Source organism: Cnephaeus nilssonii (genome assembly GCF_951640355.1).
Source record: "Cnephaeus nilssonii genome assembly, chromosome: 7".
Taxonomy (NCBI): Eukaryota; Metazoa; Chordata; class Mammalia; order Chiroptera; family Vespertilionidae; genus Cnephaeus; species Cnephaeus nilssonii.
In genome coordinates, this window is record NC_137078.1 from 37,842,148 (window position 1) to 37,866,878 (window position 24,731).

The following is a 24,731-nucleotide window of genomic DNA, read 5'->3' on the forward strand; positions in this document are numbered from 1 at the left end:
CTATTCTTTATTTATGAAGACTTTGATGCTTTTCCCCCTACCTTTTATCCTCAGTGTCTAGTACACAGAAGGCTTTCCATCAATATCCATTGAATAGAAGATGCTACTGACCCTACAGGAGTAAGATGCAAAATTTGCCCATTATTATCAGGGAAGAGAATCTGCTGTGACTCTTCATGATTTTGCCCTTCCCCAGGACAAAAAGTACTTGCAAGAAGGCCTAACTAAAGTTAACATCTTTGAGATCTTGAATACAGTAAAGTCAACGCATATTTTGATCAATGGGAAATTTTTAAAAAGAAATAATACTTAAAACCAAAGTTACAAATTGCAATCTATTTAAACTTTAATTTGTGCATCTGTGGTAATTTATGACTGCAAAACACTTCTTTCTTAGAATGACATAATTAAAGGCACATTTCATTTGAATGTATAGTGTACCATTCTAAAATATTTTAATTTCCTCACAAAGTGCTTGAGCAGTCACTTACACATACAGTAATAGCAAAATATATTTACACTCTATAGAGTTTAAAAATTTTAAATCTGACTAAAATATATATATATGTTTAAAACTACAGAAAAAATTAGTGCTTTCTTCAGCTTAATGTTGTGAATATACCCTGCCCTCTAATCTTTTTTAGTGATTGGCTTCAATTAAAAAAAAATTTCTGTACACTGTGTAGTTACAAAAATGCCATCAGTTTTTAATGCTAAAAGCCTATTTCAGACATTGCTTTTTATGCATATTTGAGAACCTGAAAAGGTGAACAGACTGTACCTCAAAAGTATTTTGTGTGTGTTTTTTTAAATGTTGTGTTAATACTGTTTAAATTAAAGCCAGGCAATTAAGCTAAGATCCTCTATTGTCCTTTACCAAAAGTCAACTGTCATTAAAAAATAACTTGAAACAACATATTGCTCCTTCTAGAAGATTATACCCCAAAGGATCTTGGGTAATAATCAACTTGAAAGGAAACATGAATTATCTCTGAACCATTTGAATTGTTCTCAGAGTACAGCAAAAACATGCCAATACCCTCTGGCAAGGCTGAAATATTTATAAATGTTTTTAGCTCAAGTCTCTGCTTTCATGTTTCTCATGATTTAAACTTGAACAGTTTTTAAGACATGAGATCACTGTGATTAAATGGTTAATTCAGAATGTTCAGTTAATAACTTGCTATTCCTGAGGTATGATGACCCTAATATGCTAAGCACAGAATCAAATATGTTATTATTGAACTAAGGAAAAACAATGAAGTCATGGACTAGAAGGGAAAAACAAATGAACAAACAAAAATATCCAAAACTCCAGGCAAATGGAAAGTCATGGCTTACAAAAAGACTTTCCTATAAGAGCATTCAAAAAGCCACAGAAGGATCCTCTGAAGAGTTGTAAAAAGTACTTGATCAAATTATTTTTGAGACTTTTGAGGTACAGCTTTAGTGTTATAATTTTTATAAAATATAGACTGTTTTATCAAAAATATTTATACATTCTGTTACAATATATTGCTTTTGCCCTTAGTAACTGCCAATATAAAATCTGGATCTAGTGGCCTAAAATGTACAAATGCACTTAACCAATGTGGGAGTTTGAGGTGTCTGCTTGGCCACTGTACAAAAGTGATGAAGTGGTGAAATTAAATAATAAACCAACATAGAATACATTACAACTTGCACATATACATGTTCACAGCATGTATACAATGATAACCCCTATGTTTTAACAAAGATATAGTTCCCTTCTACAGTAGACACAAGAACAAGATGAACTATGTTGATAAATGTACAATGAATATCAAAAGAAGCAGTAATGAGTTCACTGATTTTGGAGGAAGGTATGATTGAACATGCTGAGTGTCTAGACTTTGGGAATGCATACAGGTAACACAGTATCTTGGTTCAGGCTAATCAGAAGTTCTCTTTCTTAACATTTTAAGTAAATGCTGATGTTTAGTTGTTCTTGTTCATTTCATGGTTTAATAAACAAGTGTTTGGCAAGTAGCTCTGTTGAAAAGCTGTGAGGTTCTGTTAAATGGTTGGTAAAGATAAGGCAATAAAAGTTTTCTCCTAATAAATATAAAAAATTTATAAAACAAGACATCAATTCATTTCATTAAAAAAGGCCTAAAAATGAGCACTACCACTACTTTTTTTTTGATATTTCAGTTATTTCTTTAAAAAAATAAGAGCATTTGCCTTATTCAAACAGAATCATATGTCTGACTAGTAACAGCATCCCAAGCCCTTTGTTCATTTAAAAAATTCAGCTAAGTGAAGTTAATTGATTCATTTTCCTTCCACTTAAGGCAGGCAGGCATACAGCCAAACTAGGGACTATAGAAGGGCATATTTGTTTTTTGTTTTTAAAAGACTATTGATCCAAAAGTATTCATTTGTGATTTTCACGCCTGATGTTCATTCAGCTTAAACTTCATGAAACTGTTTCCAGTGCTCAGATTTACATTGAGAATACATCAAGAAGCTACTTTTCAGAAGATATTAGAAGTACTTTAAAACAAATCTTCATGTGTTTTAAAAAAAACAGACTCAGAAGCTACTGGTGGCACAGAGAGCAAATGAAGAGTTGCTATTTTTAAGAGGTCATCTTGTAGTCAGTCTGCTTGGTTTCACAGTGGGTAGGAACCTAACACCAATCAGCAATGTAGTCAAAATCTCTGAACATTTCTTGCTCCTCTTCTGAAAGTATCCTTGGTTCTCGAGGTGGAGTCAGAATAGGTACTTCTGAGGTAAATTCATCATCAAAGTTACTAACATCCTCCCGTCCTCGAATGGTAGGTACAAATGGCGGCTTTACTTTTTTGTCCATCAGAGCACTCCAATCGATTAGCTGAATTACAAAATATAAAATGTCCAGTTTAGTTTCCTACTCCTAATGGCTATAGTTTCAGAAAAAATTCTAAACTTTCATACTTACTCGGAAAAATGGGTGCTTTTTTACATCCTCTGCATCTTTCTCACCAGCTCCAAGGCGCCTCTCAGGATTTCTTCTTAATAGCTAACACAACATAAAGTTAAAAAGTAAAATAAAACCAGCAACTTCACTGATAAAGATTCTCATAACCTACAAAGATTTAGATTTCTTTTTATATGTGTTTGTCTAAACCATGCATCTATGAACTGAAAAAGAACTTCTAGTCCTTCAACATAAAAAATTTAAATAGTTTATAAACCATTAATTCTTACCCTTCTCATTATGGAAATGGCTTCTGTAGATAAGAACCTTGGGTACCTTACTTCATCATTTACAATACTGTCAAAAACCTCCTCTTCATCATCACCAGGAAAGGGAGACTAGAAGAAATATATTTGAGTAAGTCAAAATAATTTTCAATATAGTGAAATCTTATCACCAATCCAAACAAAGTACAATCAAGAACCAGACAGTAAAAAAAAACAAAACAAAAAAACCACATAAATAAAACAACACCACACAAAGAAGGACAAAAGAAGCTACAACAGATATATATCTATTGCCCAGAGGACACACCATATACTTTCTGAAATCTTCCTTAAATTTATTTCACAGACATGAACAAATTTGGTCAAATAATCCTATATAATAAAAGGCTAATATGCAAATAGACTGAATGGTGGAACAACCAGTCACTATGATGCTCACTGACCACCAAGGGGCAGACGCTCGACGCAGGAGCTGCCCCCTGGTGGTCAGTGCACTCCCACAGGGGGAGTGCTGCTCAGCCATAAGCCCTGAGCCAAGCTTACAGCTGGCAAGTGCAGCGGTGGTAGCCCCTCCCACCTCTGTGGCAGTGCTAAGGATGTCCTACTGCCAGCTTAGGCCCATGTGGAGAGCGGGCCATTTGGCACAGGGAAAGGAGACCTGGTACATTCATTAGTTTATTTCTGTAGTCTTTTCAGTCCTCAAAACTTGTACAAATAAAATTTCAAAACAAGTATCACATGATCTCACTCATATGTGGAATCTAATGAACAAAATAAACTGATGAACAAAGTAGATCACAGAAGCATGGAACAGACTGTTGGATCTCAGAGGGAAGGTGGGGGTGGATGGGAAGAGATCAACCAAAGAACTTGTATGCATGTATGCATAACGGATACAGACAATAGGGTGGTGAAGGCCTGGGGTGGGGTAGCGGGGGATGGGGCAGGCTAGAAGAGGTCAATGTGGAGGAAAAGGGGACATCTGTAATACTTTCAACAATAAAGATTTTTCAAATACAAATATGAATATGCATGATATGTTTAGGGAGTTTTCAATTATTTGTAAATAATAGATAAATTAGCCAAACCTCACTCTTATAATAGTTTAAAAATGTTATTGCTAAAATTTTACCAATGCTATAAAATTATAAAGCATATTGATGAGTTTTAAGTTTCGTTCTTTTCCCAACTATCTTCTTATGGAGGTGTTAAAAATAAATGAAATTTCAAAAAGCAATTCTGAAGGAATAGCTAGCTCCATTGTCTTAATTAAGAGCTTAGTTAATTAGAAGCTCTTTAAAAAAAATATGGAACAGTAGCTTCCTCACTTGTTCCATGCCAATCCTCCAGTCACTTTAGAATAGGAGGAAGTAGAATCAACTGGCTCTTAATTCTCTATTATTTTGCAATAAACTTATATTTTTTTGCATGTCATCTCTAATATGGAGGGTAAATTTTAAGCAAGTATATAATTTTTAGTAACTTAATTAAATTTCATATGTATCTGAATGCTACACTTAAAAAACAACACAAAGCAACAAATATGTTACTTTAAAAAGAGATTTCAAGTATGCCAAAGTTTATGGAAACAACTACCATAAATACATACTCTGGCTCTCTTAGAAAGTGAAGACCACCCTGGATTAGAGATAAAATACATCTTTCCATCCTAAAACAGCATACAGCACTTTTTCTAAATAGAGGTAAAAAATTCAGTTCTGAACCATCGGTCTTAAGGACAGAAACAAGGTTGGGTAGATTCAATACCCTATCCTGCAGGTAGCAAAATATAATGGTTTCCAGAAAACCAGGTTTAAAATCAAAGCTCTATCCCATGACAGCTGTGAGACTTTAAGCAAGTTACTCAAGTTCTGTTTCCATTTATATATCTGAAAATGAATGTAGATTAATAATGAGCTTATTAAAGGTTGCTGAAAAATTAAATATGCTAAAATTTATAAAGCACACAGAGTAGTGCCTAGCACATGATAAGCCTTTAAATTAGCTATTTCTTTCCCTCCTTTTCCAAGTATTCACTCCAATGTTGTTTGGATGAACTGAAATCATTTATTTTTGTTTGTGTAAGTGCCACTACATGACAATCACAGAGAAAAATTTTAGAAATTTCTGACATTCAATAATTTGGTCATTCTTTCATTCATTTATTCATGCCGAGAATGTACAAGAAAGGTAGTTGGCACCAGAGAAACTGTAGAACAATGAACCAATCCCAAAAGATAAATTTTTCTTGCATCTTGAGATCAAGATTCTCTAAGTAGTTTTCAATTACTTATCTAAATATTGACTTTTTTCCAATTCCACCCTAATTTATCATATCCAACAATTTATAACAAAACAGATTAGCCTCTTACTACTGCTTTATTTATTAGATATAATTCACTATTTCGTCAGTGGTAAAATTTCTGTGAACAACTAAGTTATCCCCAGAAATGTATTTCTAGTTAATCTAAAGAAAACAGTAAGAAAGTTAATCTTTTCTGGTACTGGCACAAGAAAAGACATATCGATCAATGGAATAGAACAGAGAACCCAGAAATTGACCCAAACCACTATGCTCAATTAATATTTGACAAAGGAGGCATGAACATAAAATGGAGTCAAGACAGTCTCTTCAATAAATGGTGTTGGGAAAATTGGACAGATACAAGCAAAAAAAAAAAAGAAGAAACTAGACCACCAACTTACACCATATACAAAAATAGACTCAAAATGGATAAAGGACTTAAACATAAGATGGGAAACCATAAAAATACTAGAGGAATCCACAGGCAGCAAAATCTCAGACATATGCTGAAGCAATTTCTTCACCGATACAGCTGCTAGGGCAATGGAAACTAAAGAGAAAATAAACAAATGGGACTACATCAAAAATGAAAAGCTTTTGTACAGCAAAAGAAACCATCAACAAAACAATAAGAAAGCTCACTGCATGGGAGAACATATTTGCCCAGGTTATCACCGATAAGGGTTTAATCTCCAACATTTACAGGGAACTCATACAACTTAACAAAAGGAAGATAAACAATCCAATCAAAAAATGGGCAACGGACCTAAATAGATACTTCTCGAAAGAAGACATAGGAAGGCCAAGAGACATATGAAAACACGCTCAGTCACTAATCACCCGAGAGATGCAAATCAAAACGACAATGCGGTACCATCTCACACCTGTCAGAATGGCTATCATCAACAAATCAACAAATGACAAGTGCTGGCGAGGATGCGGAGAAAAAGGAACCCTCGTGCATTGCTGGTGGGAATGCAGACTGGTGCAGCCACTGTGGAGAACAGTACGGAGTTTCCTCAAAAAACTAAAAATGGAACTCCCATTTGACCCAGTAATCCAACTTTTAGGAATATATCGCAAGAAACTAGAAACACCAATCAGAAAGGATATATGCACCCCTATGTTCATAGCAGCACAATTTACCATAGCTAAGATTCAGAAACAGCCTAAGTTCCCATCAGCAGAAGAGTGGATTAAAAAACGTGTTACATCTACACAATGGAATACTACGCTGTGGTAAAAAAGAAGGAATTCTTACCATTTTCAACAGCATGGATGGAACTGGAGAGCATTATGCTAAGCCAGTGGTCGGCAAACTCATTAGTCAACAGAGCCAAATATCAACAGTACAACAATTGAAATTTCTTTTGAGAGCCAAATTTTTAAAACTTAAACTTCTTGTAATGCTACTTCTTCAAAATAGACTCGACCAGGCCATGGTATTTTGTGGAAGAGCCACACTCAAGGGGCCAAAGAGCCGCAAGTGGCTCGTGAGCCGCAGTTTGCCGACCACGGTGCTAAGCGAAATAAGTCAGTCAGAGAAAGATAAATATCACATGATCTCACTCATTTGTGGAATACAATGAACATAAACTGATGAACAAAAACAGATCCCGAGACAGAGAAGCATAAAGCATAGATCAGACCATCAAACCTCAGAGGCAAGGGAGGGGAGGGAAGGGGTAGGGGCAGAGATCAATCAAAGGACTTGTATGCATGCATATAAGCCCAACCAAAGGACACAGACATAATACCTTAATCAATAAAGAAAAAAATTATACATATAAAAAAAAGTAAGTTAATCTTTTCAAGTCTGCTATACTGTTTTTGATTAAGGTATAGCTGACTTTTCTTTACCGGTATACAGGACATTCTGTTTATTAGTTTTCCTGTTGTTCTATTCCCTATGAAATATTCAGTTATATTATATCTTAGAATCATACCATAGCAATACCAAAATATAAGAAACTACTTTCAAAACACTGGTAATGCATTCCACAGATGACATAAAAATCTAAAAATGACAGTGAAGGTAATATAGAATCATAGTAAATTATTAGTATACTAGCGTTCCCGTTGCAGGAAAAATCCTGCAATAGGGTTTCCTGCTGCACTCTACCCCACCCTGCCTGCTCTCCTCCCTTGTCCCCTGCCCCGCGATCTCCGCCAGCCCCCCTGCTTTTCTAACTTCTCCTCCAGCCCGCTCTCCTTCCTTCTTCCCTGGCCCCGCCTCCGCTCCTCCCTTCTCCCCCACCCCGCCTTCTCCGCCAGCCCCCCTGCTTTTCTAACTTCTCCGCCAGCCTGCTCTCCTTCCTTCTTCCCTGGCCCCGCCTCCGCTCCTCCCTTCTCCCCCACCCCGCCTTCTCCGCCAGCCCCCCTGCTTTTCTAACTTCTCCGCCAGCCTGCTCTCCTTCCTTCTTCCCTGGCCCCGCCTCCGCTCCTCCCTTCTCCCCTGGCCCCGCCTCTGCTCCTCCCTTCTCCCCCGGCCCCGCCTGCTCAACTTCCTTCTCCCCCGGCCCCGCCTGCTCAACTTCCTTCTCCCCCGGCCCCGCCTCCGCTCCTCCCTTCTCCTCCCCCCGGCTTGCTTGCTTCTCTGCAGCTTTGCTCCCTTCTGCAGCTCTTGGCTTCTTTCTACGCTGTCGCGATATGCAAATTATCTGCCATCTTTGTTGGGATAATTTGCATATTCGTCCTGATTGGTTGGTGGGCGTGGCTTGGGCATAGCAAAGGTGCGGTCAATTTGCATATTTGTCTATTCTTAGATTAGATTATAAATATTTATAAAACTTAAGTTCCACTTATGCATGAGACATATTACGTAGTTTTATAAATAAATGACATGCTTTGTTCTTTCAATCATCTTTCTTTTTTTCTTTCTCACTACTTTATACTGCTTACCTCTCCGACAAGCATTTCATATATAAGTACACCAAGGCCCCACCAATCTACAGCCCTGGTATAAGATGTTTCTGTTAATACTTCTGGGGCAAGAAATTCAGGAGTGCCACAAAATGTGCTTGTTCTATCTCCATATCCCATTCCTGAAAAAGGTAAAATTTAAATATTTGTTAGCAAAGAAAAGATCTTGAATTAAAATCAGAAGATATCCTTAAGCAGCAAAATTAAAGTTGCATATTAGTGCCTGGTGACCAAAGTCAAGATATACCAAAGACTTTTAAAGAAAATGTTAAAGGTTGGTATTGAGAAAACTATGCTAAATAGCAACCTTATTATTTAATCAATAGGTAAAAATAAAACTTTTATACTTTATTTACTTATTTTCTCTTTCTTGCCATTACAAGTGACAACAACAGGAACTGACTGTGAATTTCAAGTTTTATCATTTTTTCAATTCAATCTTTTTTAGTAAGTTTATTTACTTCATTATAAAAATAACATTAAGTATAGTTTGGAAAATACCACAAAAGCAAACACTTGGAAAATCAAGAGTTCACCAAATGTGTTACATAATATAGAAATATGGTATTAATATTTTTAGCTAACTAGTTTTCAAATATATGTTCCTCATCATAATTTATTTAATCAACTATACATTCTACATATTGAAGATGTCTCAATGTATTCTGAAGTATTAAAAGCTCGTAATTGTTTTCTTATGAAAGAACTTAAATGAAAAGACCTCAATTCTAAATATAAAAAGGTCTGCATTTATAAGGACTGAAATCTCAAATAAGTTTGTAAGTTTTATTTGAGATTAACTTAATTATACCCTTTAAGACCAAGACTTAAAGGGTGAGAAATTTTTGCAAAATTTCTTGAACATTGGTCATATTACTTTTTCTTCAAAAATGTTATTTGTAAAAAGAGTTGATATAATATCTATGTAAGTTCTACACAATCCTTTTAAATGCCTTGGCCAAGATTAGGAAAAAGTTAACAAAGATGGAAACAGAACTAATTTCTTTATTTTTATTCTGTGCCTTGATCACACAACTAAAACATGTAATACTTTAGCGTAAAACTACTCTAACTTTTCCCCCTTAATTTTTAAATGTAATATTATAAAATCTTAATATTTTAATGTAATGCATATACTGTATATTATGTCACTTATAGTAATACAGTTATATTTCATTCATTCTGATAAATTTAAAGGAAATTAAAAGCAGGCCCAATTACCTAAGACTTCAAATTGGTAGAACTCCAGTTAAGTAGTTAACATCAGGCTCTGGAGTCATAAAGATCTGGGTTTAAAAACCGGCTTTGCCATTTGTTAGCCATGAGAGCATGGGAAAGTTGTCTTACCTCAAAGACTGCTTTCCTCAGCTGTATTACCAACTTTCGTAAGATAGTTATAATTTAACTGGATATGAAGCATATGAAACAAAGTGCTTGGCACACAGTAAGTGCTCAAAAATGGCTAGCTATTATTATGATAATGTACTATGTCTATTTTTATGATAATGAGAAATATATACTTAATTAGTCTGCTTATTGAATATATACTTTCTGAATACCTATTATATTCTGGGCATCCATGCCAAGTTGTGGGGACATAAAAACAAGAGTAAGACACAATTCTTTCCTTTAAGGAGCTTAAAGGAAATTGGAGAAAAACAAATATATACAGATGTCAACACAATTTGATGACTAACTGGATATGGAGAGTAGAGAAGAGGACAGAGTTCAGGATAACTCCACATTTTCAAACTGGGAGACTGAGAGGACTGTGGCACCATCAACTATGACTATCCGAGGAAAAGAAACAATTTTTTTTTTTTTGTATAGCATTTGAGATACTTATTGACTATTCAGGTAGAGCTGTCTAGTAGACAGCTGAATATATATGTTAGGAAGGGAAATAACAGATTTGGGAATCATCTATACTAATAAAAGGGTAATATGCTAATTAGACTGGGTCGACCGGCCATCTTCCGGACGTCTGACTTCCTTCCAGACAAAGCCATGGTGGTGGGGGCCGAGGCAGAGGTGGTTAGGGGAAATCAGGCCGGCAGGGGAGGGCAATTGGGGCCATAAAGCCGGCAGGGGAGCAGTGAGGCAGTGATCAGGCCGGCAGATTCGTTTAGGGGTGATCAGGCAGGCAGGCAGGTGAGCAGTTAGGAGCCCAGCAGTCCCAGATTGTGAGAGGGTGCAGGCTGGGCTGAGGGACACCCCCGACCCTGTGGATGAATTTCGTGCATTGGGCCTCTAGTTAATATATAATTGCTAGTTAAAAACTAGCAGTGAAGAGCAATGGGCTAAGGACAGATGCTAAAGAATAAAAGCATTTAAGTCAACATTGTCCAATTCAGAGAAGTCCAATAAGAGAAAATTTTTTTTATTGAATTCAGTAATTAGGAGGTCAGTGGGTAACTAATGGACATATACTCACAAAGTCCGTCTGTTCTTCCATTCATTCATTCATCTAACTATTTATTATTTTTATTCCTCACCCAAAGAGTGAGGACATTTTTTCTATTGATGTTGAAAAAGAGAAAGAGAGAGAGAGAAAGAGAGAGAGAGAGAGAGAGAGAGAGAGAGAGAGAGAGAGAGAGAGAAAGAGAAAGAGAGACATCGATGTGAGAGAAACACATCAGTGGTTGCCTCACATACACGCCCCAACTGGGGGCAGGGATGGAATCTGCAACCAAGGTATGTGCCCTGGACCTGGAATCAAACCTGTGTCCCTCCAGTGTGCAGGTTGATGCTCTAAACACTTTGCAACACCAGCCAGGGCATCATCTAACTACTTATTAACTGAACATTCACTGAATACTTAAGATGTGTCAAGCACTATCCTATATGCTATAGAAACAAAGCTGAATAAGAAATAAGACGCTACCAATGTGGAGGGGCAGACAGATAATGTTCCTTACAATACAATGTATTAAATGTAAAGATAAGAAAGAATACGTATTTACCATATATTAAGTAAGCCCTGTGTCACATACTTATCTCCAATTTTCATAATACTCCTAAACAAGGAGGATTATATTTATTTTATAACTGAGGAAATACTCAACGAGGTTAAAAGTAACTCCTCCAAATATACAGAGCAAATAAGTAGCAGAACCAGGATTCAAAACCTAAGACTAACTGGTACCTAAGTCCAAGCTCTGTACATTTCCTTATGCTACCTCTGATTCAAATTTTCCTAGTTTACTTATTTATTTACTTTTGAATATATAGAAAGGATTCTTGATATACATTTTTTTCCTATTTAAAAATGTTAAAAGTTTTAAGAAGCTAGAGAGAAGTTATTAGGTTTATTTAATTCACTTTATAGTCCCAGCATAGTGAAAACTTTGGTGCTTAACTAATGTTTTTTATAGAATAGTGATAGAATTATTAATCATACAAAGAAAATCTTTGTTTTATACTCTGATTTCTGAAAACCTAACTTTATTCATACCCACAGAATTCTTATTATGTGACAATTAGGTGATATGAATAATCCATAATGTTTTAATAAAGAATAAATTAAAGTTAAAAATATATTCTACTTTCCATAGACAAACCTGAAAACTACCAAAGTACAAAGGATTAGTAATATATTACAAAAAGAAACTTTAAAATGTCCAATTACCTTCTTTGCAAAGGCCAAAATCAGCGATTTTCACAAAGCCTTCTGTATCTAGCAATAAGTTATCCAATTTCAAATCTCTGTTCAGGATTAAAAAAATGCAAAAAAAAAAAAAAATCAATAAAATCACTAGAAAATGAGTAAAAAAGTCATTTCATTAGGAGCTGTACTTTCTCTTTGCTAAAAACAACTTTTTCAAATTGTGATTTGAGATTTAAATACTATATTAAAAACATTCATTTTTTTTCCATTTGTATGTATTACTCTACATAATATAGTTTTTGAATAATTTTCCTGTTATATAGAACAAGAAGAATGTATTTAATAAAGAATATTTTATCTATTTAAATATATACTTAAAAACATGAAAGGAGTTTAAGCGTTTGCCTATACACCATCCATAAAAAAAAATGTCTAACAGTATAAAGAAGGTATTGGGGGCAGGTTTAACTTTTTAAGAGAATAATTCAAAATAAAGAGAAAACTACCCACACTAAATGATTACAAATTAAGTTAAAAATAGTTTATCCTGTGAGTAAAACAGCACCATGAGGATACCCTTACCTTGAAAATATTGTTAGAAGTTTGAGTAAACTAATGTTTATAGTCTCCTAATTCTGACTGGCCTTTTGATAATTTGTCTACTCCAGAGCAGCGATTTTCCAGTGGTGTGCCGCAAGAATTTTTAAAGCATGCAATACCTGATTGTTTAGTCAGGGCACTAACCTCTTTTCCCTTAGATTGTAAATAAAAAAAATGACAACAGTCAACACAACAATAGCCATCTGGTATGAATGAATCAAAATTATTCAGATTAGCAAAAAATATATTTTTTGGTGTGTCGTAGAATTTTAGCAATTAGTTTATGTGTGCCATGAGATGAAAAAGTTTGAAAATCGCTGGTCTAGAGCAATGCTATTCAAAGTGTGGCCCATAGACTAGTTGCTGGGCTATGAACTATTTGTTCTGGTTCTGTGATTTGATAAGGAGCTTGCACCAGACATAAACCAGTTGTCACCAAAGTACACTGTTTGGTTGACAGCAAGACTTAATGAAGCAGCAGGTGATGCTTTATACTTTGGTACAAGCTACTTATCTTAACATGAAAAATTTTTGAGTAGTACTAGTTTTACAGAAGTTTTCTGCAGTTGAATATAAAATATTCACCAAGATGAATATTGTTGGTGAACTGTGTTATCAGAGGCCAACTCATAATTTGACTACTGTAATTACATAATGGGCAGAGGTTCAGGAACAAAGAGGTCCATCATATAATTACTGTGTTAACCATGTCTTTCAAACCTGGAATTTAACTTTTGAGAGGTCACTTATCATATGAAAGAGAAAATTAGGTAGCTGATTAAACACACAAGATCCTTCTTATCTTTAATTCTAATACACACCAAAGTAAGCTATTAAGTATCAAAACTTCACTTACCTATAAACAATTTTGTGTTCATGTAAATACTGCAGCCCAAGAACTACACATGCAGCATAAAATCTGAAGAATTAAATAAGAAATGTTTAATAAATTCCACTGCTCTTGAATCCTAGTTTATACGTTTATACTTCAAAGCAGAATTCCATCGTTAACTAATTTCACAAGTATTTCTTTAGTCCTTACTATATGCCAGACATAGTAAGAAATGTGCTAAATATTAGGGGGGGCGGGCGGGCGGGCGGGGAGCAAGCCCTGCCTGCTGTGGCTCAGTTGGTTGAGGATTATCCTGTGCACCAAAAGGTTGCTGGTTTGATTCTCAGTCAGGGCACATACCCAGGTTGCTGGTTCGATCCCCAGTAGGGGCGTATACGGAGGTAACCAATTAATGTTTCTCTCCCTCTCCCTTCTTCTATCTCAAAAAAAAAAAAAAATCAATAAAAACATATGAAAAGAAAAATACAATCTCTGCAATGGAAGCCATTAATTAACTTTGTCTGATGGCTTCCACTGTAGTCCTTCAACCTGGTCTGTAGACCCTCAACCTGGCCTGTAGGAGAAATTAGAATATGCTGTAAGGGCAGAAGGACAGTGTGAAGAAAACTTTCATAGGTGAAATATAGGGCATTCCCTTGAGAGGGAAAGAAATAGAGGTGTAAGAGGCATAATATTTTTGAAAACAATAATAAGTTTACCATGGCTAAAGTAAAGAATAGAGAAGAAGTAACGAGAGAGGAGGCTGAAAAGACAGCTTGGGATCAAGTTGTGAAGGATCTTGATATTATGGATACTGAATTTTTTTTCTTTTTGTGATAGAGAATCAAACTATTTTAATCAGATTTGTGTTAGATGTTTCTGACAGTAGTATGAAGGTTAGAGTAAAAGTAGGTAGATATCCAGAGGAGAAAATAATAGATAAGGCCATTAGGATGGTACAGATGGAAATCGTAAGAACCTTCATTGTAGTGCCAACAAAGAGAAAGCAAGGATAGATTTAAGAGAAATTTTAAAACTAGCATGACAGGGCTTAGTGTCTCATTGGCTGTTGAGGATAAGGGAGAGGAAAAGCTTAAGATGACTCTAAAGGTTTCCTTCTTAGTGTAATGAATAGGTAAAAAACTACAGAAGTAGCCAAAGTTGTGCTGGGAAAATGAGTTTGCAACTTAGATTTGTTGCCTCTGAATTGTCTTGGGTCAGTGAAGAGGTTTAGAAATTGGGTAAATGAGTCTGGATCTTAGAAAAACTTGCCCGCAGCTAGAATACTAACTCTTGGGAAGAGGACCAAGTATGTCTTTTTCATTGTTTACACTAAACTAGAGGCCCAGTGCACGAAATTCGTACACAGGTGGGGTCCCTAAGCCTGGCTGGCAATCAGGGCCGATCAGTTCCCGCCTCCCCTCCTCCTCCTTTCCTTGCTGCTGCACTGCCACCATGCGGTTCCCTGCCTCCCCTCCTCCTCATTCCCACACCACTGATTGTGGCTTGCCTGCGGGGGGAGGAACCGCAGATTTCGATCCCCAGTTTGAAATGTGCAGGAGGCAGCCGATCAATGATTCTCTATCATCATTGATGTTTCTATCTCTATTTCCCTCTCCGAAATTAATCAAATATGTATTTTTAAAATGCAAGGTTTTTAGAGGAAGAAAGGTAGGGCAAGGGAGCTATTGAAAAAAAAAAAAAAGGACAGGGGGGCATTTGAGATCTTGCTCACATTTCAGATAGGGTAACATAAGGTGGTCCTCAGGGGGTGACAGGTGAGTGGCAGTGGGTGGAGCAGGGCACTGCGGGCTGAGGAATGGGCTGTAATGACTGGGAATGTCTGTGACAGTGACACCAAGTGTGTGTTGGGGCCATCGCTGGGATCATTCATCCCCAAGAGGTTTTGATTCCGGACATGAGGAGAAACACAGAGATCAGCGGGTCTCTCTAGCCTAGAAGGTGACGCAGGTGGCAGGAGCAGGCTGCTCTGCTTCCCTACAAATGTAAACACATGGCCAAATCAATGCCCAGCCAGCCCTGGTGGCTGTGTCCTGCCATTCTCTGGCTATGCTGTGGCACTATTGGCCAGGGAGGCCGAAGTCACACCTAAGCACATGTAGTATTCAAAGGGGCGGGCAGGAAGCCGGAGCTGATGCAGCGCAGGCCAGGCAGCGCTGCGTCCACTGTGGAGCAGGATGGGGAGCAGCTGTCAGAACAACTGGCTTTGGAGTCGGAGGGGCTGCGCTTCCTGCACCTCACCGGTGAGTTGCTGCGAGCCGCAGGACTTGGGGGCGCCACCGAGGTTGGTGCGTGGTCCATCGTGGTACGCCAGCCAGGCCAGGCGGCGCCTAGGGAGGCTTTTCCCTCCTGGAGCCACTCTTCCCAGAGTGGTGGCGTCCGGCCACTCCCCCCCACCCCCCTCAAAATTATTTTTTATTGGAAAGCAAGCTCTAGGCTTGTGGTTCCTGGGATCCCTGGGCCATAGCATGTGCCTCCAGGCCTCGCTGCGCCCCGCACCCCCTCCTCCTGCATTGAGCATCAGACCAGCCTGTGCCCTCTCGCAATCCAGGACTCCTTGGGGGATATCTGACTGCTGGTTTAGGCCCGATCTCAGCTTGGCCTGTGGGGGTCGGGCCTAAACCGGCAATTGGACATCCCACCCGCAATCCAGGACCCCCCGGGGGATGTCCGACTGCTGATTTAGGCCCGATCTCAGCCTGGTCTGTGAGGATTGGGCCTAAACTGGCAGTCGGACATCCCCCAAGGGATGTAGCAGTGCTCCAAGCGGCAGGCAGCCAGGGAGGAGCCCGAACTGGGGCCGGGCGCTGTGCTGCTCATGCTCATCCCGGCCCGCTGTGCTTGCTGCTGCTGCTCGGCTTCTGGCTGAGCAGCGCTCCCCCTGTGGGAGCGCACTGACCACCAGGGGCAACTCCTGCATTGAGCATCTGGCCCCTGGTGGTCAGTGATCATCATGGCAACCAGTCGTTCTGCTGTAATGGTCACTTAGGCTTTTATATATATAGATGCCTAACATAAAGCCTGATATGTGGTAGGCATACAGAATGAGGAGGCAAGTAATAAATAAATTAGTGAATTTAAAAAATGTAGATCTGTCTTCAGTGTAGAATAGGTTATTAGGAGTTACTTAGGAGAGTTAATTCTTAACTACACAAGCAAAACATGGATATTTTCTCTATCAAATACATAGAATTCCCTTGCCCCAAGGCATAATATTTTATTTATCCATCTACCATCTCACCCCAAAGTGACTATCATCCATAGAGATAACAATTCTTGTCAGTTTGGTGAATGTTTTTCAAAGTTTCAGAATGCAGTTAGATGTACATGTAGATAATATAGTTATGTTTTGTGTTTACTTATTTTTGTTGTTGTTAATCCTCACCTGAGAATATTTTTTCAATGATTTTTTTAGAGAGAATGGAAGGGAGGGAAGAGACAAAGAAACAGAAACATTGATATGAAAGAGACACATTGATTGGTTGCCTACTGCATGCGCCCGGAGGAGGCCAGGGATCAAGAATTGAACCCTTGACCCTTCAGTATGCGAACGGATGCTCTATGCACTGAGCTAAACTGGCCAAGCCTGTGTTTACTTATTTTTATAAAAATAGAACACAATTTAAGAAAATTTTAAAATGCAAGTATTTAGAAACTAGAGCCCTGGTGCACGAATTCGTGCTCCAGTGGGTCCCTCAGCCTGACCTGCAGGATCGGGCAGAAACTGGCTCTCCGACATCCCCCAATGGGTCCTGGATTGCGAGAGGGCACAGGCCAGGCCAAGGGACCCCACTGGTGCATGATCTGGGCCGGGGAGGGACGCGGGAAGTTGGCCAGCTGGGGAGGGTCCATGAGAGGGCTCCAGGGCATGTCCACCCTGTTTCACTCAGTCCCGACGGGCCGGACCCCAGCAGCAAGCTAACCTACTGGTCAGAGTGTCTGCCCCTTGGTGGTCAGTGCATGTCATAGCAACTGGTCAACCAGTCGACTGTCTGCCCCTGGTGGTCAGTGCACGTCATAGTGAGAGGCCTTAGCATATCATTAACATATTATGCTTTGATTGGTTGAATAGCCAATCGGACAACTGGACACTTAGCATATTAGGCTTTTATCATATAGGATATTTATTTGATAATACATTAGATCTTATATAAATACTTGTCAAAAACTTAAAAGATTTAACTAAGGTCTACTAGAACAAATGTGATTCTAAAATGCTATGGTGGTTATTTATACACCAGAGGCCCGGTGCATGAAATTCGTGCATGGTGGGGGGCGTGTCCCTCAGACCAGCCTGCACCCTCTCCAATCTGGGACCCCTTGAGGGATGTCCGGCTGCCTGTTTAGGCCCGATCGGGCAGTCGGACATCCCTCTCACAATCCAGGACGGCTGGCTCCCAACCGCTCACTTGTCTCTGCCTGATTGTCCCTCACCACTTCTGCCTTCCAGCCTGATCACCCCTAACCACTCCCCTGCCAGCCTGATGGACGCTTAACTGCTCCCCGGCCGGCCCACTTGCCCCTAACTGCCCTCGTCTGCTGGCCCGGTCACCCATAACTGCCCTGGTCACCCCTAACTGCCCTCCCCTGCAGGCCTGGCCCCCCACAACTGCCCTCCCCTGCAGGCCTGGTCGCCCCCAACTGCCCTCCCCTGCTGGCCCCCAACTGTCCTTCCCTGCTGGCCCGGTCTCCCTCAACTGCCCTCCTCTGCCGGCCTGGTCACCTCTAACTGCCCTCCCTTGCTGGCCTGGTCTCCCCCAACTGCCCTCCTCTGCTGGCCTGGTCACCCCTAACTGCCCACAATTGCCCTCCCCTGCAGGCCATCTTGTGTCCACATGGGGGCAGCCATCTTGTGTCTTGGAGTGATGGTCAATTTGCATTATTACTCTTTTATTAGATAGGATAAGTTTTTAGCAAACTTTTTGGCAGCAAAAAACATTATAACAATTATAAAATACTTTGATTTTTCTTTCTTTCCTTTTTTGTTAAACAGATTGACCTAATGATACTGCACTTACCAAATAATTGGGTAATACTGTTTGAATGCTTACTATGTATCAAGCACTGTGTTAGATATTTTCATCAATTGGCTTATTTAATCTTAAATAAAGCTTTTACGATAAAATATTTTATAGAAGCAGAAAATGAAGCTCTCAGAGAGTAATTTGTCTAAAGTCACATAGCTAGAAAACAGTAAAGCTAGGAATTGAACTGATTTTGATTTCATAGTCTCAATCAGTAAAAAGTCACTGATCACACCTATGTGCCAGCCACCTTTCTAGCTATTCCATTAGTACACAAAATAGAAAAGGTCCCTTTTTCTCTGCCTTTTACATCTTATGTAAAAAATAAATACATAGATGATTTTAGGTAGAAATAAAGTGTTATGGAGAAATAAAATACAATAGAGACATGACTTGGACATTAGTAATAGTGGTATTTTAAATAGGATACTCAAAAAAATGACCTTCAAAAATATAACATTTGAGGTGAGATCTGAATAATTAGAGAAGTACTTCAGATTTGAAGTAGTGCAATGTATCATTTTATTTCTGTATTTTTATTTCTGTATTATTTCTGTTTGATTCCTGGTCAGGGCACATGACTGGGTTGTGGGCTCGATCCCAGGTAGGGGGCATCTCACATCAATGTTTCTCTCTCCCTCTCCCATCCTCTCTCCCTAAAAAAAAAAAATCAACAAATCAATTTTTAAAAATTATAAAAAAACAGCAAACCCAGCAAAAATTTTATTAAAATGAACCTAAATTTTGTATTTAAATGATCAAGTATGATTTAGGGTAATCCATGAAATTTTCAACATGGACAACAGAGTAAAATAGATTTTTTTTTTGGCGGCAAAAGGTAAGAATTTCTAAAGTCTTATTTTCTATTTGGGAGAGGGGATGGGGACAAGAATTAATTCAGAGAGCTTTTTTCCTTTCCAGAAAAAAATTTAGTCATGAAAAATTCAGAGAAATGTCTAAAGCATACTCACACAGCTCTTGGTTCAGAAAAGACATCAGTATGAATGTGCATCATTAGGTCCCCACCGGCAGCATATTCCATTACAAAGCAAACATGCTCTTTGGTTTGGAAACATGCAAAAAGGTTCACCAAAAATGGATGCCTTACACTATTCACAGTTTCAAAAATTCTTTTTTCACACATCAGGCTGTAAGAGAAAACATTTAAAAATAAATAGGTTTTTTTCTTCCCCTTAGGTTCTAGCTGGAAACAATGCTCTTTAAAATTCACCAAACTCTAAACTAAGTGAAGTCCTTAACTATTATAACTTTAAAACCATAAAATATGTCTTCATTTTGCTACATATGCTTAAAAAATTTGGTCTGCTTGATGTATATAATGAATTGAAATGTTAATGCAAACTAAAATATATGATTAGTATGACAAAGATTATAGAGTTCACACTGACAGTACCAGAGCAGCACACATATAGCTAGTGTTATAGTTAACAGAAACAGCTTAATTAGGGTCAACTGTTAAAATTTATCAGGAATTGGTCAGAGAATTTAGCAACCTAAAGCATAATAAAAATAAAAGTTTGTGACCAAGGTAATTTCAAGGACAGTGTTTTTAATTCATAAGTTACAGGATTCAAGTATTTTATCATATAATATATGAAGTAAAGATATGCTGCATAAATTTTAATTTGGAAGGCTGACTGGAAAACAGAGAGGCTACATGGAGAATTCTATAACATGCTTCAAGAAGCTCCTTGAGAGTGGTATAATTTCTCTGTAAAGTCTATAGAATCATAGGTTTTTCCTATAAGAATTTTTATAAGCTGCTACAAAGAACAGTGTTTAAAATTTCTGACTCTGGAACATTAATTTTGACTAAATAGAAAAAAATTACTACTACTCCTATCCCTGAAAATCAACTTGACTTAAAGTAGAAGAAAATCAAGTCAAATGTTCAAATACAACTTGGAATTAACTTATTTTCATTTTTAATCACCCTATTAATGATAGTTTTAAAAGTATATTCTCTAGCCTAATTACAACTTTATCCCCAAATTCCTTGCATTTTAATAATATAGAGATATACACATATCAATTTACAGTTATTAAACCCAGAAAGGTGAGATGCTATGGTAAAATATATCATTTCCTCTTTTTTAAAAAAATAGATATAGGTGTATTTTAAAAAATAGACTATATAAACAATACTGTTAACTGCAGATTATCTGTAAATGACATTTTAAGATTTCTATAAAACGAAATGGGAAATAGTCTCACTCAACCACAGATAAATAACAGTTTCTATTTCATATAAACACTTTAACATCTCCAAGCATAAAAAAATCTAATAGAATTAGATTAAAAATTTTATCATCTTTCTTTGGTATTCCCTAACCAGTAAATTGCCATAAGAAGGGAAAGAAGGAGTTGGCTGGAAAGAGAAACAATATTTAATTAATGCCTACCTTACTTCAAGTATAGATACATTAATTTATTTAGTTTCTTCATGTATTGTTACACACAAAAAAAGTTTTGCTGTTATTAAGTCACAACTTCAGGAAAATAATTTTATTTTTAAAAAGCTAACCTGTCTACTTCGTCTCGAGCTACAATGTCTCCTTTCTTTAAGGCTTTTATAGCAAACATCTCATTTGTGTGTTTATATTCAGCCAAAAGCACCTGAAATGAGATTAAAATAATTATTTCCCACTTGAGTTATTACTTTTGTAGGTATTAAAGAAATATTAAGAGATTACCTTTCCAAAATGTCCTCTACCCAAGACAGCACAACATCTGAAGTCTTGTAGATTAAACTGAAACATTTGTTGAGATCTGAAAATAGTAATGTCAGTTAAAAATAAGGCAAAAGTATGAGACCAAACATGCAGTAGCAAAGTTGTTTATATAATCTTTACCTTCTATCATCAAGTTCTTGAACTCCACTGTATTCTAGGCTTGATTGAGGAATATCAGCTTCAAATTCAGATTGAGATTTTGGACGTATACTATTTCTTTCATTTTCAATATCAAAAACAGCTTCTGAGTCCTGTAAAATATTAAATACTCATTAAATTATAGAAACATTTAAGAAACAACTTAGTTGGTAAGGATAAAGTTAAAATAAAAATGTCAGAAGTCAATATGGGTAAGAAAAGTTAAATTCAGATACTATATATTCATTCTAAGGTTATATATTGTATATTGCATTTATCTAAAATATGTGAAAAACTAACACATTATTGTCATCTTCAATGCATATTCAGAAATCATGTTAACCAAGCCAGAAGAGGAAGAGTGTTCAGGCAATATGTCATTTACTATCAACCATGTTCTTATGCTCTTTTAGCTGAAGCAGCCTATTTTATCTCTACTGGCCCATGGACATCTAGGGATTTTTATGTTTCACTCATAAGAACACAAAAACACAGACAATTAAAAAAAAAAATCCTCACCTGAGGATATGCTCACTGAATTGAGAGGGGGAGGAAGTGAGGGAGGGAGAGAGAAGAAGAGAAAGAGAGGGGGGAGGGGAGCAGAGAGAGAGAAGAGAGAAGAGAGAAGAGAGAAGAGAGAAGAGAGGAGAGAGGAGAGAGGAGAGAGGAGAGAGAGAGAGAGAGAGAGAGAGAGAGAGAGAGAGAGAGAGAGAGAAATATCGATATGAGAGAAAACATCGATCTACTGTCCTCCTAATGGGATCCAACCCGCAACCCAGGTATGTGCCCTAACTGGGAATTGAACCTGTGACACTTTGGCACATAGGATGATGCGCCAACTAACTGAGCAACACTGACAAGGTACAGACAATTTTTAAATAAATGAAATGTATACCTCATTCACTATGATGCTTTTACTGGTAATTCACATGGTAAAAATATAAGTTTTTAAAATGCCTTGCCTGTTCTGGTGCATCCAAATCTCTTAATTCAGCAGATTCATCCATTTCTCCAAGGGAAGAATCACGTGGTGGGGCGGGAGGAGGTTCAGGTTCAAGATCAAAGTCCAATTTGGTTACTGTAGAATCACTTATAAAAGAGAAAGTAATTCATCAAAAACAGTTATCAAAAATATGTATTTTAAATAATCTAAAATGTAAGCAAACAATTTTTAAAAGTAATCAGAATACTAATTTCATAATACTATTTGGAAAAAAATGAGACTTTAAATAGGCCCACTGTAATCAATAGATACAAATGTCACAATTTTTTAATTTATTTAATAAAAGCAAAGCTTAAATCTTAGACACATACCTAGCTGGAGGTGCTAGTTCTGGGATGCGTACATCAACCACGGGCACTGTAGCAGGCCCAGGTGTTTGAGGACTAAAGGTGCCAGAATGATTTACTGTAGGAATAGCTCTTCTCACTAGCCTTCCCCAAGTGGCAATATTAATATTCATTTGAGGAGCTCTAAGAAATGTTTTGCCTGTGGATATTGTAAATAAAGAAAACAGAACAAGTAATTTTTTTAAATATATTACCAAAAGCTATAATTAAAAAATTCATATTCATTGGTTTATAATTTAAGGACAAATAAAATGTGCCACTTAAAAAATAGTTAACTATTTGTTACAAAGATTAGTGCACAATAGTACCTACCTATTAAAGATAAATAGGTAGATATTTTAAAGTCTGGTAATGATATGTGGTTAAGGTTTAATAAAAATTCTTATCTTTTGGAGATACTAACTATAATATTTAAGGATACAGGTGTACCGGTTAATAATTCGGATTTTGTAATCAAAGAAAACATGGTAATTTCAAGAGAAACATCAGAAGTGCTTTATTCAAAGTAATGTCCATTGCTAGCTACACATTTCCCCCATCTTTCAGGTAATTTGTGGATACCGCCCTATTGAACTTTTCTTGTTTTGAGGCAAACCATTCAGAGACCCAATTTTCCACTTCTTCGTATGTTTTGAAGTGCTGCTAAGAAAGTGCATGTGCCATCAGTCGGAACAAGTGGTAATCTGAAGGAGCAAGGTCTGGAGAATATGGCGGGTGTGTTGATACTTCCCAGGCAAGATCTTTTAACGTGTTTTTATCTGGTTTTGAAGTGTGTGATGGTGCATTATCATGAAGCAAAATTACTTTGCCGTGTCTTCTGGCACCTTCTGGTCGTTTCACGATCAAAGTGTGGTTCAAATTGGTTATTTGTTGTCAGTAGCGATCAGTAAGTATTAACGGTTTCACCTGGTTTTAGAAGCTCATAATACACCACACCTTCCTGATCCCACCAAACGCAGAGCACTGTCTTCTTTCCGAAGCGATTAGGCCTTGCAGTCAATGTTGATGGTTGACCAGGATCAACCCATGATTTTGTGTGTTTGGGATTCTCAAAATAAATCCACTTTTCATCGCCAGTCACAATTCGATGCAAAAAAGACTTTCTTTTTTGCCGTTTAAGCAACATTTTACTGATGACTTTTCAGTTTTCCATTTGTCTTTCGTTCAGTTGATGTGGCACCCATTTTCCTTCCTTTACAATCTTTCCCATTGCTTGTAAACAATTTTTCTGCAAGTTGTTTTTGAGTTTGACATGCATCTTCATCCAATAATGCTTGTAATTGTTGGTCTTCAAACTTTTTCGGTTGACCTGGAGGACGTTCTTTGTCTTTCACATCAAAATCATCACTTTTAAAGCATTTAAACCAGCGTTCACAAGTATCTTGAGATGGAGCATGTTCACCATAAGCTTCCAGAAGTATACAATAACTTTCAGCAGCACTTTTATTCAAAATAAAGTAATGAATTAAAACTTTCCGCAAATGCTTTTTTTTGGGCACGAAATTCGACATTTTTTAAGTGTAAAAATATCTATGATGTTAACACCTTCAGAAAATTTGATATATGAAGTTTTGAAGCTTGCTGTCAATATAACAAAATAGCATACATATCAAATTGCATATATATCAACATATGTGTAACTCCGTCTATTGAAAAAAAAAATCCACATTATTAACCGGTACATCTGGTAAATCAATATGATGTCTGGATTTGCTTCAATTAATCTGAGGAAGTAATGAGTGAATGAGAGATAAATAAAACAAAATTGGCCATGAGTTGACTGCGGTTGAAGTTGAATGATGGTACACTGCACTAGTCTCTCTACTTATGAGTATGTTTGAAATATTCCTTAATAAAAATAAATGAATACACAGATAAAAATAAAACAAAACACAAAGATGGATATCACTTTTAAAACAGTATGGAGAGATTCCAAAATGGTGCGGAATAAGTGGAAACTACACGGACA

General features: G+C 37.3%; 1 protein-coding gene across 1 annotated transcript in view; it reads right to left on the reverse strand.

Moving 5' to 3' along the window:
- Window positions 1-1,604: 1,604 nt before the first annotated feature.
- PKN2 (protein kinase N2) overlaps window positions 1,605-24,731 on the reverse strand; it is a 142,098-nt gene continuing 118,971 nt past the window's right edge. The window contains exons 11-22 of the mRNA XM_079777089.1: window positions 22,727-22,901; window positions 22,375-22,501; window positions 21,395-21,525; window positions 21,236-21,311; window positions 21,067-21,158; window positions 19,493-19,669; window positions 13,501-13,563; window positions 12,066-12,142; window positions 8,417-8,559; window positions 3,214-3,321; window positions 2,945-3,025; window positions 1,605-2,857 (exon numbers count right to left, since the gene is read on the reverse strand). Coding sequence (XP_079633215.1) covers window positions 2,654-2,857; window positions 2,945-3,025; window positions 3,214-3,321; window positions 8,417-8,559; window positions 12,066-12,142; window positions 13,501-13,563; window positions 19,493-19,669; window positions 21,067-21,158; window positions 21,236-21,311; window positions 21,395-21,525; window positions 22,375-22,501; window positions 22,727-22,901 — 1,454 coding nt within the window. The 3' untranslated portion in view covers window positions 1,605-2,653. The remainder of the gene's footprint in view (window positions 2,858-2,944; window positions 3,026-3,213; window positions 3,322-8,416; window positions 8,560-12,065; window positions 12,143-13,500; window positions 13,564-19,492; window positions 19,670-21,066; window positions 21,159-21,235; window positions 21,312-21,394; window positions 21,526-22,374; window positions 22,502-22,726; window positions 22,902-24,731) is intronic.